This window comes from Callionymus lyra, chromosome 5 (genome assembly GCF_982586985.1).
Source record: "Callionymus lyra chromosome 5, fCalLyr1.hap1.1, whole genome shotgun sequence".
Taxonomy (NCBI): Eukaryota; Metazoa; Chordata; class Actinopteri; order Syngnathiformes; family Callionymidae; genus Callionymus; species Callionymus lyra.
Genome location: NC_141822.1, coordinates 15,636,358 through 15,655,431, shown reverse-complemented (window position 1 = coordinate 15,655,431; position 19,074 = coordinate 15,636,358). Strand labels below are relative to the sequence as shown.

The 19,074-nt window shown below is 36.4% G+C and overlaps 1 protein-coding gene across 1 annotated transcript in view; it reads left to right on the top strand.

The window, feature by feature from the left end:
* The window catches only part of LOC148079513 (matrix metalloproteinase-17-like), a 61,623-nt gene that overhangs the window by 8,627 nt on the left and 33,922 nt on the right, over nt 1-19,074 (top strand). The window contains exons 2-3 of the mRNA XM_087791099.1: nt 15,962-16,094; nt 16,289-16,424. Of these exons, the coding sequence (XP_087647225.1) occupies nt 15,962-16,094; nt 16,289-16,424 (269 nt within the window). The remainder of the gene's footprint in view (nt 1-15,961; nt 16,095-16,288; nt 16,425-19,074) is intronic.

Sequence of the window (19,074 nt, the reverse complement as noted above, 5' to 3'; positions counted from 1 at the left end):
CGCATCTACTACAGTATAATCGCCAGTCTGATGAATTAAGATCATACTGTATTGGCAGCTTTACTTTTACCAAGTTAATTTACGTTAAATTGAACATTCTGCAACGTGTCAAGGAATTGCGGACTGAATTCCAGGAATATCGTTTTAATAAAATGACATTTTAGTATTGTGTCAATATGAGTATAATATGGACAATGAAAATGGAAACTCTCTGAGGGATCAAAAGCGCTGCCATTTCACCATTTTCGACTTCCCATTCAGTCAAAAATTAATTTCTAAAATGCCATTGAACCAACAACAGGAAGCCATTGTGTCGTTAGAACACAACCATTCCACTCGTGGAACGTGATGAAGCACCTTAATACGAGCATTAAGGTAATACTATTTATTAGCACTTCTGAATAAACACTTCCTATGTGATTATAAAATACAATGTAAACATGCAGAACCTTCAATCAAGCTACTGGCAACAGGTAACATGTGTTACAAGGGCAGCGGGTGGAAGCGTTGAAGTTTGACATCACACTGCGTCAGAATACAATGCAAGTACACTGGCTTTTTTAAATTTGCCATGGTTTCTAAAGCCAAACGGATTCTGACGAAAATTGGTGTCAGTGCCTGATCTGGGAAATTAACTATCTGTCCTTGCATTTCATTCAAAACACAACTTTATTCATATAACTGAGAATATAATCCTTAGGTCTCTGTGTACATTTACTATTAACATCACAACATGTTCCTTCATCTATCTACTACTATACAACTTTCTCTACTCTATACTCTCTTTTCTCTCACTGTATCCTCCTCACTATTTTCTCCATCAATCCGTCTAGCCAACCCCAATAACCCCAACCATTGCCAAGCATTGGTTTTCAATGTAACCCACATCTGACATGGATTGCTGATTTCACCGATTGTGTACTACCTCCTAGTTTTCTTGTCCAAACAATGCCGAATTGGGGCCATTGCACGTGCACGCTCATGGTGTACCGACATACCACAAAGAATGCTAATGTTTCTGTTAAACGGGGAAATTAATTTCATTTTTTTAGATTCAGGTTGGAATTTTTTGGTTGTAAGTTTATCGATTTACCTTTTATCTATTGCAAATTAACTTTGTTGCCTATGAGAAGTTTTTACAAGGTTTTTGTGATCCATTAAATCTCTTTAAAAAATAGGACAACCGGGATGACAAATCTCTCCCTTTGAGTTTTCGATCTCATATTCGCACCTACAGCCATGACGCCCGAGACATGACAGGAAGATCATGACAGAGGATCGTTATCGTTGAATCCATTCCCCGCGAGGACGGCCGGCGCCTCACACGGGGAGAAGTATGATGAGGTGTCAGAAGAGCCTGAAATAGAGCCAGTTGTGGAAGCGTGTGAAGGCTGACAAGAATACCTCCCTGTGTGGAGCTCTCGGTCTTGTACCACCGCAACAGTTCCGTGTAATCCCTCACCCATAAAAAAAGTGTTTCAGCTTGAAAGTGCTGGGAGATTCCTGCGGCACTTTCGCCGGCCTCTGGAAGACGAGATGCTTCTGGCACAGATGAAGGACATTTGGCACAACGGAAAAGGTTCCGTGAATTAACAAGCAGGAGTCCCTGGGAGAACATTTGTCATGGTATTTGTCAAAATGTTAAAATATTCCTTTTCTCCAATCACCTCGCGCCGACTCTCCCGGAAACCCGTGTGGTTTCAGAGTCGGACACTCCTGCTGCATGAAAAGTGGACTTCTGTTATTGAAAAGGAAGAGTAAGGAAATCAACTATTCAAGTCAGTTAACCCGGCATTTCTCTCCTTTCACTCTCCGTTTGTCCCGTTTCCTCTTTGTATTCCTGTCCCTTCACTGTCTCCCTCTCCGCTCACTACCTCCAGGAACAGACAAGGAATTGTATCCCAGCGCTCTGAACAAACCAGCTGTTCCCAAACCCTGGGATTAAATAAGTCACCAAAGTAGACATTCTAATCCCCGTCATCACGTTCTCGCACACATTTACCGATGTTTTTCCGCAAGAAATCCTGCCTGTGCATCCAATCCAACCCACCCACCAGTGTCCTGTTATCTTCACATTGCTTCTGCACATGTGACAAATAGTTCCTGTGGAGAAGTGATGGAGCACTTGAGCAAGAAGAGGATTCTGCCATCTGTGAGCTGGAATCTCGCCACCATCTTCTGTGTTGAAGCTCACTAATCCAGCAAATATGTTCAACCACGTCGCGTTGTTTCACGAAAAATCACTTTAAATAGGCATCTTTTATGGAGACAATATTACACGCTCGATGTAACGGATTTATTTTGGCACCTACGACTCAAGCTGTGCGTTCGATTATGAATCCAAATAAATTATGCTTATCAATACTGAGATAAAAGATCATTTTCTCGCACCAAAATGAGGAATTTCGAAATAGGGGGAAATTGTGGATCATTTTAAGATAATTTGCAACATTTGTTTTATTACTTAAGTATAACTGTTTGAGGATGTTTTAATATTAAGGTACGAAATTCCAAACGTATGCATTAAAATGTGGTTAAATTAGTTTGAAAAAATGTTGTTTATCCACTCAAAAATGACTTGATTATATTAAATTTGCTCATTTTCAAAATTTATCAGCAAACTAAAAAACTTCCCAAACCAGTTATTAACAATGAAAATGCATTTACACGTTAGCACTCGCCTGTGCAGATCCCCAAACACAATTGAACCCCAAAATAAGACACAAATAACACATCCATTTCTTGCCATATATAATAATAGTCGAGAAGTTTGGCAATTTCCCCTTAAGTTACTAATACAACGTCATTTTACATTATTATGTTGGTACCCGGATATTTTAACTGTCATTGTTTTGATTATAACAAAGTTAATAAACTTTGAGACTTTTTTTAAGTGCAGTCTACTCAAAAAAAAATAATCCGTCAACTAGCGAAAATAAGTGACACACGAACCCTATATGGAACCATCTTGTTGTAGACAAAACTGCTACACATTGAAGGCTGGTACATGAAAATAATGCCTTTATTGGTGCAAAAAATATATTGTGTATATAGTGTATTCTGTATGTTGAATTTTCTGCATAAGAACTTGCTTACGCAACAAGATAAGGCACTGTTGTCTTCTACTGACGTGCAGTGCTATGACTAATCCCACTCAAAGAACAACAGCTGAACATTGCTGTAAAGAAATAACAAGCGAGGAAGAGTTGTAGTGTTGTTTCGCAAAGAACAATGCCAACCTGTTTTCTTTCTTCCTGGAGAAGGTGTATGCCGAGATAATGAGAAATCTGAAGGCAGCAATGAATACGTTTTTACTCGGTGTCAACTATCAAGGATTTATAAGGATATATCAGAGTAACGCTCATTACATTGAAATGCATTGTAGACAACTAAAGACAGTTTCCTTGATCACAGAAATCTTGACAACAATTGACAAAAACCAAGGACACCCACGACCGGTCAAGACAGACAACCCCTCACACTGAGTCACTCACTGCTGATGACAAATTTGAGCCATCAATTAACCTCTGTGGAAAGTGCCCAGAGGAACACAACGGGAGCACAAACCGAACATACAATGACTTCACAGAAATGTTTCCCACATTAAACAAAAGTGGACAGTGATGTACCAATATTCAGCAATGTTATAAAAAGCAACTTTTTCGCTATTTTTTAATCCAGAATAAATGTTTACACGTCAATCTTCTCTGTCAGAGTTACAATTATGTTACATTTCTTTTCACGTTTTTCAACATACAGAATTTCAGCTGAGCTTCGTAAGAATACGATATTGTTAAAAGGTAAGAAATGACAGTGAATGGAACTGAAAAAGAAGCAGGACTGCTTCACCAGAGGAGAGAAAGAGGAAGAGAGAGAGAGAAGCAAATGAATCAAAGTGAAAGAATTTCAAGGCAATTTCCACTCTGGCACCGCCTTGCAATCTAGCTTCAATTTTCTGTGCGATTAAACATGTCATTTAGGCTTCACGTCGCCACCAATTTCTCACCCTTTCTATCCTCTTTTCACCCTCTTTGATCTTATCTGTTTGCGCAAATGAGACTAAATCCTTCTCTTTTTTTTCTCCCTCCTGTCTCCCCCGTAAATGTGTTTATGTTGGAGAGATGGTTTCAGAAGCTGTTGAGTCAGACAGCCACGACAAACTTCCATTCCCTGGATCCTGCATCATCCCGGTGTAAGACTTTAAGTAAGCCGCGGATGTTCCACCGAAAGCTGGTTTGAAAAGCATAAACCTGCAGATTTACAGGGTAAAAATGGTTTTAAACCCAACCATGAAAAGTCCAATATACATCTACATACATGGAAAGAGTTATACACCTTTATGTTGTAGGAGCCATCTGAAAAATATAAGATTTCCCTCTTAATAAATGAACTATTGCATGTTGTAAATATCATTTACAGTTTGTCACCGTGCTTCATCAATCCCGGAAGTCTCCACCTCCAAGGGACTCGTTGTATAAACAAAGTGAGCTTGATTACAACTGGCTGAAGCCATTATTACGTTATAGATTTCAGACGGGGGAATAATTTATAAAGTAATAACTTCAAAACATGGTCATGATGGGAGTCTTACTGCATCAGTATCACTCGACTGTGAATTCTGAAATGTCTGTGAAACTACGATGGAGTTCTTGGACACCGTTAAGTTATATTTAAGAATAAAAGTAGTAGTAAGAGTTCAACGGGGATGTTTGTTGGTTGCAAATAAATTCAATATATGGAGACCCTGCGGTTGACATTTACTCTAGCAGATTAAATTCAACACCCTTTTGCCCTCCGAGTCGCAGTTATTGACTTGCGGCTGTCTTAAAGTAAGCTACAGTTCATATTGAATGATGGTATGAATAATTCTATCTTATTAAATGATTAAGCTATGATTTAGGACCCAAAAATAATGTTATGAGCAGTAGATTTGCCCATAACATTGCATTAAGGGTTGATAAGTGCTACTTGGTTTAGATTCTTTGTGTGGGAAAAATACTTAAAGTTTTACTGGATCATTTATGTAATATTATAGTTTAGACTTTGTCTTCTGGCTCAGCTCTTTCTTCACCAACTATTGAATGATAAAGTGAATCGTAGATACGAACAAGGAGATCCTCGACTGAATATTCCACCCAATTTGGTAACCAATAAAAAAAGTGAAGCATACGATTGATTTCAAATAAAAAAAATAGAAGAAAGTGTTTAAATTAATAAGTCACGTTGGATACATAACAAGGCTATGATCAAGTAAATCATTTTTTATAAATAATAAAAAAATGTCGTGCTTCAACAACAGTCGAGTTTGAAGCTATTACAATTTCAAATGTTCAAGTTTGTTACTCTTTCTTCCTCTTAATAAAAGATACTTCTTGACTCTACACTTCAGGTAATTGCTTCGTGTGATACAGATTTTATAGTAATGAACATAACTCAACATTTATAAACACCTCTTACAAGCCAACACGACTCCTGTGGAGGAAAGAAAAACAATATATATATATATATATATATATATATATAGTAATATATTGTAATATATAGTAATATGTATCATTATCCAGCTGATTAAATCTAAAAAAAAACCATAATTGTTTACTCTAACTTGAAGGGTTTTAATAAGCAAATAATAACCATATCTTTTTCCAAACACTTTCTTCTGAAATATCTTAACGTACACTTGTATGTGATGAAGGATACATTTTTGAAGAAATCATCTGTATTCATCAGTTTTATCAGTTTTATCAGAAAAACTGTTGCTACATCCGTGTCACAGTTGTTTTAATGCAGTGTTGTGTTCAGGGCAATAGTACAATGTCATCAGCGGTGAAATGACATTAAGTGACTCCTGGTGACAGTTGGCAGCGTATTAGGTCTGAAAAAGTGCGGGGCATACCCGGGATCCTTGGAGAGAACCGGACTTCGGTCGCCGAGTGCCTGCCAAGTATTCATTGGCGTTAATAATAAAGTAGCCGCTATTAAATGAGATGAGCGCGGCTGTCGTTTAAAAATACCTCCACAGCGGAGCTCAACGACAAGATGCTCATTGTTAAAAACAACTGGTTTAGGATCAAAAGCTTTACTTGTAGCCAGATTTCACTTTTACACCCCGGAGAAGATTCACGATCTATAACAAGTCACAGGAGTCCACTTTTGTCTCTGACCCCGGGTCTGCAGAATGCGGGGGTTGAACGTAAACACTAGAAGAGACTGTGGGACTGTGTGACCTTTGCTGGGTCAGCAAGGTTAAATGTCTCACAGTGAGCCACTTCCTGTCGCTGGTGGTGATGTGTTGGCATGAAGGGAGTCGGCAGCTGTGCATCACAGTTTAACAGGGAGGGATTGTGGGACACTGAGGTCACAGGCTCAGAGGGCGAAACACATTCTGCTTTTGTTGCTGGAGTAATGGCATCATGACAGAATTCACTGTCGGGTAATTATAGAAGCATAACAGGATGTTATGCCTCGCGACGGAGAAAGAACAGATCATAAGAAAGATGACAGGAAAAGGGAATTGGTTGAGATTTAGTCTGTTTTATTTCAGTTTATCTCTGTATTGTTATTTATTTAGAATTTGCTGTTTTATCTAACGTCAGACTGTGATCACTTTATTTTTTACTCCCGTTGTAATCATATTTTTAACAACTTGTTTAACTTGACAAATAAAACAAACCTTAATAGTTTTTACATTTCTGCTTGTATTCACAGATTGTTGTTGACTTTATTTTAACCAAACCTTAGAGTCAGAATTCAAAAGTGTTTATTGCAACTAATGTTAAAATATAACAGGATTTTATTTTGAGGTGTTTCTGGATTAACATCTAAAACTATTAAAAAAAAAAAAGGAGATGTTGACTAGTAAACCAAAGTTAAAAGGGTAAGTTGTCAACATGACAATATTTGACCGTCTACACTAAATAAGTTAACTATTAGTTGTATGGTGCTTCTGTCTATTATAACAGGGTGTCCATGATCCACTTTTTATTTCCTTTAAATCTTGATTTAAGTTTTAGCTTACAAATGTTCTATTGCAATGTGTCCATGTCCTTTGAATCGCACCCAGTGATGGCATTCTTTATTTGATTTGAGTCAAATGTAAAGGAAAAAAGTCAAAAATATCTGTCAAGATATAGTATATAAATGTACTATTGTGATGTTCTGAGGAAACTAAAATAATTAAATATGCAGCAGAATAAATAAATACATACATAAATAAATACTACATACAAATAATACAAATGACTCAACCAGAAAACTTACTGGTTACCAGTGATGGAAATAATTAAAATAAGCAATTCATGTACGGCGCGTTTCCATGGTTAAGATGTCTTTATGGCCTCAAAATACATTCTAAATAAATAAATAGATTTCAAGGTTGTATTGTAGAAGCGAACTCCCACACAGAAAGTTGTAGAAATATGTCATCTTCAACTCAAGTTATTTTCTAAAGCTACAAAAAAAAACTGTGGCTAAGAAATTATTATTTACTAACAATTCCCTGGAAAATAACCTGTTTTTTTGTGTGATTTAAGCATTGGGTTTACAAAGCAACGCATCACTTGCTGTTTCGCTTCTAAAGGCCCATGTTAAGGTTCTTTATATCATGAACGCTTTGAACACTTAAAGTCTAAATCTGATCGAAAACTAAAGACGGGTCGTTGTTTAGTTCTTCAGCAAAATAATGAGCCTAAACATGTGAACAAATCTACACAGAAACGGTTCACCTGACACACGAGAACAGATCCTCCATTGAACATCTGAGTCTCCAGACCTCAAACCCAGTGAAAAAATGAGTAGTGAGTTGAAGAAGACAGTGCAGACGAGATGACCAGGTGGTTGGATGATTTAGAGATTGTGCAAAGAGGAATGGTTGAAGATCCATCGTCCATTGTAAAAATAATTTTCAGAGGTTTTTATAATTATAACACATTTCATTTGAAGTCAAATACTTTTTCTTTAATGTGGGATATATTTTTTCCCACTGAATAAATACACTTGAATTCAAGGTTGGATTTTCCTCTTAATTCGTCGTGGTTCAACATTATTAAGAAAAGAAACTGGAGCTTCAGAAAACATCTCAACCAGAGGTGCCAATAGTAACGGAGGGACGCTGTAGATCTTTATTTTGCTCACATATGCAAACCCACACCTGTGTGAGACGTTCAAGGAACATCACTCTATTCAATGATTACGGAGTCAGCATGATGGAAGCTTCTAAAGGAAGAGTTATTGTCTCTGATCAAGTAGCCATAGTAACCGCCCTCAAGGTCAAATCTTGATTCTATAATCTGACTTTTATTCACAGTGTTTAAGTTCCATTTTACTTCTTGAATGCGGATGTAAATTCACGGATTAAAGCTAAAGTTTGCTCAGTTGCCATTTAAAGTGAAGTCATTTGTTTAACCTACTTCTTAGATCATTTATCGGTTCCAAATAAATATTTAATATAGTTTTGGGTGTTTTTTAAAATGTACTTGTGTATGTTGGTCTGACTGAAACATGGTTATTTGTGGCATCAACTGGTGAAGTTGGCAGTTCCATCTCATTTACTTCCATTGTAAAAATAAGTGAATAAAAACAGACTTACGTTTTTTTTCTGAGCGATTTCTCACTGCGTATAAGTTGAGGATGATGGTGATTATGATCGTAGGGATTTGCAGCTCAACCAAAATTAATCCTATATACATATGAAGTTCTGAGAGCCTTTTTCAATTTACCAGGAGGCTTGTGTTGGTGCTTGGTTCGGTTTTTCTATTGCTTATTTTGTGCGTTTTTTTGATTCTGTACTGAAACCCTGATGTTTTGTTTACAGCACCTGCAATATAAGCTTCTGATTCCGAGGACAAATGGTGTAACACAGGAGCAAATAACAACTAAATATAATAAACATTTACACAACCCAGCAACAAACGATAGATAGCCTATTCAGAAACAAGTAAACATATGTTATTGTTTTTCTTTTTATTTGTGCGTCAATACAATTAAATTTCAATAAAATACTTAAAAATAATAACAGGAGTTTTGAAATGAATTGAACTAGAATTCTATCAAGAGATTTTTCACTCCAATGACATCTGACGGTTTAACGCACTCCAGCAGAAAAAAAGTACACAATTTAACGTGATTTTAAGTGAAATTCTTTAAGCATATTTCTCCTTTAATTGATTCTAAATAAAATGAATATCAATTCAAAAACATTTTCATCTTCAGCAGACAACTGTGGTCCATTACTGCCACTGCATGGATGTGTTTTAGTCACCATTGCAGTGCATTGTGGGTGATATCCAGCTCTAGCAATGTTCCCTGCTCTTCGCTCAAAGGTGGATCTCATGAAGTTCAGTTCAGCTTCTGAGAAATGGAAGGACCCTTAAGATGACGGCAGGGATTGCACCAGAGGAAGCGCTTAGAGCAAGTGAGCGAGGGCTAATCAAACCAAAAACATGTTTGATTTCAGGTCCAGATCTCGATGAATGTCGTTTAATTTCAATCACTTGATTCAAAATCCGTTTGCTCACTAATTCTAACGAGCTGGCAAATGACATGTTATGGTGCGTTGCGATGTTTAAACATCAATGAAAGACTGATTCTGGGCATTTGATATATTGACTATTATCCCAAACTGAAAACCTTCCTGTCATTTTCCAACATTTCTCTAATAGTTAATGGATCAGAAACTCGGCGCCGCTTCAGATATGCAACCACATTAATCAACGTCTCACGCATGAAGCTTTTTACACAAGTTTTCATTGGTGCATGAGCCGCCCTGAAATCATTTTTGCTCTTACATTTACAACAGTTTACCAAGACACGTTCAGTTAAAACATTTTGCTCCATTTATTAAAGTAACAATGTGTAACGTCATAGCATTTTTATGTAAAGTGTAACTCATATAATAGAACTCTCTAGCTGTTATTTTAATGTTCTCCACTATATAACTACGTCACCAGCGAAAAAGTTTATGAGTATCATGTGATCAAGAATCTACTTCACAGAAGTACTACAAACACTGTCGCTGACTTACTAGTAAAAAGTACTGAGATACTATTTGAGGTTACCAGCAAGATAAAACCAGAACCAACAAAAAACTTTATCTTGTTTTGTAAACAAATGTACATTTCCAATGGCAAAATAAGGTATTTATGTCATTGCAGTTATAGTATGCTGACACAAGGGGGAGCCAGAAACAATAGTTGAAATCCTACGGATTAGGCCTTTAAAGTTAGATGAAACTGCTGGATGGCTTGAATGTCAAGAAGAAGCTCATAAGATACTTGAAATTGATTATACAAATCTACTCGCTTCAAATTAATGATTGTATATTAACAGGTTTGTTTTAATTGTATTAATGATTTACTTGGAAATAATTAGTGACTCATTTTGGAAAAATAAAGCCTTTAAATGTTTGACCACGAACCGTCTGGTCAATGTTATTCTATATACTTTAAAATTGGGGATTTATTATTTGTTTACTGTAACGACGCAGTATACAGGTTTGTGTCAAAATGTCTCCCTTAAATTCATGAATGTTTGCCGTCCAAAAGGAGTTGGTTAACAAAGAAATAATAGAAAGCGTGAGATCATAGAGATGAATCGCAGGAGAAATATATACAGTATAGAGAAATTGTTGTTCAGCTTAAAACCAAGCAATTGTTTTATCCCCCATTATTTAATTAGTGACGAGACACCTTTATTTGACTGAGAGAAATCCTACAGCCTTATTAGAATTCTCGACAGTGTTTCCTGTTGTTTTTAATTAACACATAATTAAAGAGGAAGTCAGAGATAAATGCTCCTTCATTCATTTGCATCAAGCTGTTTCAAATAAGCCCCGATTTTGACGGTTGTAAACGTACAAATGTGCACCATAAGTGGGACTTTTTTGAAAAGAAGATGAAGAAGAAGCGCTTGTATCTCAGCCGTAAAACCTTGAACTATCAGAGGTACAAAGACAAATAATGCATCTGCAGGGGAAAGCGCTTATTATAAGCAGTTGCTCGGCAACAAGAAGCAACTTAAACAAGTTCATGCTGACCAAGAGGAGCGACTTCATGTAGCAGTTAATGTCGAGTTTAAAAACAATTGTACAGAGCGAAGACAACAACCATTACCTTTATGTTCTGCTCTGAAGTTTATTGCTCGGTCCTTCTGAACTTTGGTTGTTGAAAACATGATGACCAGTGTGTGTAACTTGAGGAGCCGACAGTGGAACCTGAGGTCGTGTCTGACAAGTCAACAACAACAACATAGTTGAAATAACTTGGTTTATATCCGACCAAGTAAAAACATCCCACAATTATTAAACAATACTTTTTAATGTAGTGGTGGGAGATATGAGGATGTATGTTGTAGGTACACTTTGCGTTTGCATAGTTTTTTTTGTACTATGATGGACATTTTTCAAGGTATTCTATGAAAAATTCTGATGTGGTACTGTATATGGTGATATGTTATCGTAATATAAAACTGTCCATATTGGGATAAAAGATTATTTAGATATGGCCCTGGTTTTAATTAGAGCTTGTATTGAGACTTACTATAAAATCAAATTGTGAAAAAAAAAGAATCACAGACAAACCAAGAAAAAAACAAAACATGAAAGTTTAAATGAGCAAAAGCATGTCCAAATAAAAGAAAAAAACATTGCAGAAATAAACTGAGAAACAGACAGAACTTTCAAAACGTTAGTGTTCACAGTTAATAGTATTTATCATTTAGTTAAAGTATGAATTACTGTTAATACGACTGTTTATAACTATGTAAGAAGGTAAACGAGCCACTAACTTCCCATTTATGAACCATTTGAATAACCTGCAAAACACAGTTTAGTATTTGTTTGAGTTGATAACTAGTGTGTTCACGGCGTCTCTATAACGGGGAACCAGAAAAGCCTGTGTGCGTGTGTTTGTGCGTTTGCTTTTGTGGTGTATCGGCTGCCTGCAGATTTACCGGGTCTCTTGCCAAACGCTGGCAGTCGCACAGTCCATCATTCATTGATTATCCATTTGTTGAGACGTAATCGAATCTTGAAGATTTGAGAAATCACATTAGAAAATTCATTCAAAAGCCATCAAGTAGAAATGACTGCACAGAATGTTCGCTGATGGACATAAAACAAACTTTATTTTCTGATTACATACGAGTAAAAGTTAATATGGGGAGACGAGTTTTGTAAAACTGATTTTTTTTTCCGCGCCTCGTGTTATCTAACTCGGTTGATATGGTCTGACAATTTTGAATCTAATCAAAATCCTAAGTAATCCAAACCAAGTTCTGTTCTCTCATTTCAAATGATGACCATGTGGTGAACAAAACAACTACCCAGATACCAAAATATGTCATAAAAACCCAGAGAGGTTCAGCAATAGTGAATTTTTAGAACCGTTCACTGAATTATATACAAAACAAAACTGGAGAAAACACTTATTTCGAATGCAAGTTAGTCTTTTGTGCATATCTTTTATCAATGCACTTATAAATGAAAAAAAGTTCACAGAAATTCAACATTTTTTAAGAAATGAATTGAACACAATTGAATCAATACAAGCAAATGGCTCATGAGTGTCACATATAACATCCATATCTTCCATGTGACTTGAATCAATGTTTACAGGCGGGTTTATTCAGTCGCCAAAATCAGTATATTATAGCAGGTCGAGAAAGATAAACTGTAACAGTATATCATCAAACACATCCATTTCCTTCAACATTATTTTAGCCATTTTCGGACATATCTGTGTAATTGATATCAGTTCATCATCTCTATCCAGGATAAGCATGTTATTTTAAACGCTGGCATTGTTTTAGGTGGAACATTAATGGAACATTAATCTAATTGGATTTTGAGCCACATAAACTAACTTGGTAGGTGGAATAAAAACAAAGGAAGGCACTTAGAAGGTATACAAGTGACACTAGTTTGGTAGGCATTTGGTCGCCCAATGAGCTACACAAAGGTGGATCGTCGAGGGACAGACGACATCATCGGGAATGTTGTTCATTTTCCTTCACTACCTCTTGATCCCCTTCAGGTTAAATGTGTTGCTATTCTTTTCTCCACCTCGCTTCAACCGTTTGGTCGCCCTCCGTGATCTCTCGAATAGGCTTTTGATAGCGACTCGTTGAGGAGGGCGGGCAGAGATCGATGGGAAGGCCACCCTCGTGGAATGACAGGGTTGGAGCGTCCCCATCAGCGGGATGATAAACGCCTGAAAGGACGTGATTTGCCTGCTTTTTGTCACGCTGAACTGATTGAATATGAACCAGGAGGGAAATGACATTCAGATGAAACTGACACGTACACGTACAGTCATTTTTAGATGTTAAGGTTTGACTAGGATAAACAAAAACATATTTAATATGATGAAATGACAAAATAAATTCAACATATTTAACACCATATTGTAGTTATTTTCGCTCATCAGTACTGAAAAACATACGTTTTAAGAAGATGTTCAAACAGTACTTTGAATATCGAAAATAACAAAATGAATGTGCTTGTCTTCCAAATCAAAATGCCTTTTAGACTTTCACAGCGCTCAAAAAAATGTCTTATAAAATAGCATTTAGACAAGTGACTAGTGGTGTGTATTGACAAGAATCTAGCGACACGATACATGTCCCGATAAAGGAGCAACGTTACGACTTATTGCGCTACTGTACGACAAGATTTATTTGTAATATTGACTCTGGTGTTGCAGAATTTACAGACCACATGACTCTTGACGAAGTCAAGAGCTGGAGTCGACTGTATCCTCTTGTACTCCGTGATCTTTTTTTGTTCCATTAGCTGCAGAGGAAGTCATTATTGTTGCTGTCTAGCGCAAGGAAATTTAGTTGCGACACAAAAATGAACAAATACCGTGAATATTTGCCTGTTAATTGTAAATTTTACACACACATTATGAAACTATAAACAATTCAATAATTATGGTTACAAAAAAAACAAACCAATAAGATGTGTAAGCCAAAAAAATAAAAAGTAAACAGTTCTGTGAAATATTGATACAGTATCATGGAAAAATATATTGCAATATATTATCACATATTATAAATATGTATTAATATTTTCTAATAGCCTTACTGCTGACCTCTCAGTGAAGGTTTTAGTGGGAGGGAAGTTTGATCAGGTCAAAGGTAAGGGGGCATTAAAGTCCCATGGAAATACAAATGTTTACAATTTTAATTAAATTTGAAACATAATAAGTAAGAGCGATTTCTAGAATTTCAGCTTGTTTTGTAAATTGTATGGGGTGGAAAGGAATGCAGAAGACCCCCTTACTCTAATAACATTCATACCATATTGAATACATTTTGGATAAGGAGAATTTCCAAGATTTTAATATTGCAGTTGCAAAATGTCTTAGGTACGGCCTTAACTTACCTAGTCAACACCTGGGTTCAGCATGTATTGTAATATTTTAGAATTTGTTAAAGCATAACAGAACTGTGACTCAGCTCTGGGCAAAAAATCCATGAATATAAAAATACATTTAAAGGTAAGCAGAAATATCAAAAAACTTGACAAGCAGCATGTGCAACATCCATCATTCGAGGGTGTTTACATAAGTACATTTTTACACTTCGATTATGAGTAAGGTATTGTTCACTTATACATCAAACAATAACTAAACTTAAGCTCATATCGAGGAATCAGGGACCAAACATGACAATCTTTATTGTCCAGGATCCTCGTCTACCATCATCCGTACACTTTAACTGCGTTTCGTGACGTCTTTTTGTTCAGCACAATTACACTAAAGCGGTTGATCCATGCAATCTCCGTTCTCTACATCCTGTTGGTGTGGTCGTGTGCGTCACACATTTAACCCGCTGTGTGTATTTATGCTTCGAGTGTGACTGAGAAAAAGAAAAGGGAATTTGTTTTTCTTGCGGGCAGGTTGTGTAAGTGATGGATTGCATCTGGGTCGTCGACAACAGCCACAACTCTGCAAGTGTTTTGGTTTTTTTCGCACACTGCTCATAAAACCTACATCACACTTTCTTGTGCGGAGCTGGCAGTTCGTTTACGCCGCCATGGCGTCACTGAATGGGAATAAATATGTTGTAAATCCCACTGAAAGGGTGTTGAATTGTGATGGAGATAAATTGAATCTCAAATGGAACCCATTTTTTTAAGCTAGTAAATATGTTATTTTTTGGGAAAATATACTATATCATCATTGATTTTGATTTTATTCACACCTTAGTTCGACAATTATTTCCTGTATTATTTTCTAGTGCATGATAACAGTTGCTAACAAGTGACAAATAAATACTGTGTTCATGTCAATTATCAGTTTTTATTTTAAAAAATCCAAACATTATCAGGGTTTGATCATGCATGGTTACCGAAAGGAAAAAGCATGTTTTAAACCTGGTACTAGCGGAATTCCGGTCAGTGCCACAAAATAACTGATGTTCATTATCCAGCACTTATCTTATAAAATGTAAGTTTATTTAAATGTCTCATTAGTGTGGAAAACAGTTTCAATCCTCATTTAATTTAAACAACATTTCCATTTTAAACCGTAAATATGTGTGGTTAGCATGTTTGTATTTATATGTTAAGACGATTTATAAATACGTTTTTTGTACACATCTTTTACATGTATATATTGTTATTACAAAATTTTAATCGATTGGCAGAAAAAGCTTTTGAATAGTTATAGAAAAAATGAAGAGATTATTAGATTTTGTTACTTTTTACCATCTGAATCATTTGCTACTAATGATATTTCAAATGCTAAAAGTGGTATCAAATATTATGGATACAATAAATCAAATCACATTGAGTAAAGGAGTGGCTAGACAGAGATATATATCCAAGAAGTTTATACACTTTTGCATCTAAACCCGAGCCTGATAACATTGTGCTGAGGAAAACGTGATCAGGTGGTTTTGGGTTACTCTTGAAATGCCAGGAATGTGTGTTGAACTTTTGGTTTTCGGTTTCCTCCTCCAGGACTGGCTGAGCAAGTTCGGCTACCTCCCGCCCCCTGACCCAGTGACCGGCCTGCTCCAGACCAAGGAGGCCCTCACCAAGGCCATCAAAGCCATGCAGAAGTTCGGAGGTCTGAAGGAGACCGGAGTCTTCGGTATCGGCTTTCTATTTTTTAAATTGAGCTGGGAATCAAGTGGTACCAACTGTGTCTGGGCTGACACAAAAATGAATAGAAGGGGCGAAAAAAAAAATATGATAAATTGCTTTTGCAACTTTGAAAAAGAAATCCTGACTTTTGCAATTTCCATCCCACCTCTATCTGACACGTAGATCTCCCCTCCTTTCCAGACCAAGCCACGCTCGGACTAATGAAAACCCCCAGATGTTCCCTGCCAGATGTGTCAGAGTCTGCAGTTACCGTGGGCCGCAGGAAACGAAGCTTGACTCCCCCGAACAAGTGGAAGAAGAGACACTTGTCATGGAGGTACTTAACCAGAGAGAGGCTTGACATTATAATGAAGAGCACTTGAAATGCCAAAAAAGATTTCGGACAGCTTGACAGTGGCTCATTATCCATCACATCATACATGTGTTTGTTTTTTGTACGTGTTCTGACGTATACACTAGAAAACACTAGAAACACCTGTGATACAGTTTCATTAATGAACTAAATATAAATATTAGAAATAGTTTGGTGTCAAGTAACAGTTGAAATGTGATTTTTTTTTTTCCCCAACATTTACAGTAGTTCCCCTAATCCATGCCATACTGTAGTTTGGCTTAGTAGCAAAGATAAAAAGTTTAAATTGACCAAACATGACCCACCCCGCCCATCTAATGACCAACATGGGGTCTTGCACCTCTTTATAACAACCACACTACTGTTACCGAGAGCCTTATTACTTACTAATTATATTTTACTATTAAACATTTAAAAAAATATATAAATCAATATATCTTTTTTGACCCATTGGAAATTTCATGGGGGTATTCTGCCCCCTGTACAATTAACAAAGTGAGCGGAAATTCTGAGTATATCTCAAATAATATATATTAGGTTTAATTTTCATTTAAAGTATTAAAAATGTGGCATATTTTTATTTCTGTGAGGGTCTTATGTCCCCCATATGTATTTCTAGAAGCGAGGGAGGTCGTTCACCTTGACCCAGAGACAACACAAGGGATACTTCAAACGCATTTTTTTTGGCCACCAAATAAAATTGAGTAAGAATTCAGGAAATTGCCCTTTCTTTGTACGTAGTGTATATGGTGTGAATTTCATAATAATTGGACACAATTAAAATTACACTGTGCTCTTCTGCAACCCTTTCCGCCACCTTGCTATTAAAAAACGTCGCTGAGACTCAGTAGATATTTCTCAAGTTTTATTTATTACATGTGGTTTAAAAGTAAACGATATTGGACATATTTGAATTTTCGTAGTGTTCTTGGTTCTTGTCCTTGCATCCCCTTTCTCACGACCCGAACAACTATCCCCCCATCCCCCCCAAACAATTGTTGTTGTTGTTGTTGTTGTTGTTGGGTATGAGGAAAACTTTAATTAAATTGAAGACCTTCGTGAGCTATTTCATGGTACACGGTTTACACGGTTAATGTATTTTGGACGTGATGGTGATGCCGTAAAGATATTCATGTAACTAAGCAAAATTAACCAAGCATGACAAGTTCCCAATCATTATTTACATTACTGTGTTATCGGGGGCATATCCCAGCTGCATAGGGCAAGAGGCAGGGGACAATAAAGGTTCAAAGCCTCTCATGTACACCGATACCCGGATACCAAAGAATATCATGCAGAGACTGACTACACAAAAAGCCATTAGTATGTTTTTGGATTGGCGGAGGAAGCTGGAGTGCCTGGAGCAGACCAAGACAAGCATGGCGAGAACATAAAAAAACATACATAAGGTATAAAATAAATGGGTTGCATCAAGCTGGAAGTATTATTGCTAACCACTATTACACCATGTGCCCAGAATATTATCCAAAAATATCCAACTCCACTTGTTACAGCATGTCATGTCATTTAAAAAAAAGAAAAATATAAGCTGGTCTTGTTAAATATATATGATCAAGAAACTAAATATACTATACAAGCTAGAGATCAGTTGTGGCAGATGAGCTAAAGATATTTAAATATCCATTGTTATTGAAAAACATCCAAAAAAATGAAAACTGAAGTGTAACTTAGTCAGAAAAGAGGCACAAGCCTTAGTGAAAGAAGCTATTTGGCTAAAGTGGTGTGTAAGTATCACGATAAAGCGGTGACGATATGATATATATTTCGATACTGTAGGAACAAGGATATACTTGTAGTATTGTGGAGTACTTGACTCTAGTGTTGCAGAATTTACAGACCACATGACTCTTGACAAAGCCGTAACTGTGAAAATGAAAGCTCATTTGTTTTGAAAACCGAAAATATGCTGCTGGAGTCAAGTGTATCCTCTCGTCCTTAGTCATCACTGATTCACTCAACTGTTGAGTTGCTGGGATCTGTTTTCTTTTCTCCAATATAATATATAGTAATACTTAATTAAACTGTTAAGTGTCTTGAGATAACTTGGTTATGATATAACACTTTAGATAAAATTGAAATTGAATTGAAATGTCCCGAATTCAAGGGATATTATTGTTCCTTTAGCAGCGGAGGACGTATTGTTGTCATCTAGCACAACAAGGTGCTTAAATTGCAACACAAATTATTTTCATTGTATCACTTTATTGACCTATACACTTTTAAATAACTGTGGTTAAAGAAAAGTCAACCAATATATTGCTTTAAAAAGAACGACTCAGTGTTTCTGAAAAAGATACAGTACAGTAAAGGAAAAAAATATTTATATATATCTCGGCATCGATATTTTTATTAACAGCAGTACTTTGCTACTCTGGCTTATGTTCTTCTTCTTTCTCCACGCATATAAAACAACTATTGCACCAAGACGTCTCCCATAATAAACATACTGGCCGTGCTAACATGTACAAGAACAATTTAATCAAATCCTAGTACTCGTTTACTTCATGACCTCATGAATTAACATATACATTGCTTTTTTTTTGTAAAAAATACCTTCAAATGTATATCAACGTAATTATGTCCCTGCTTGATA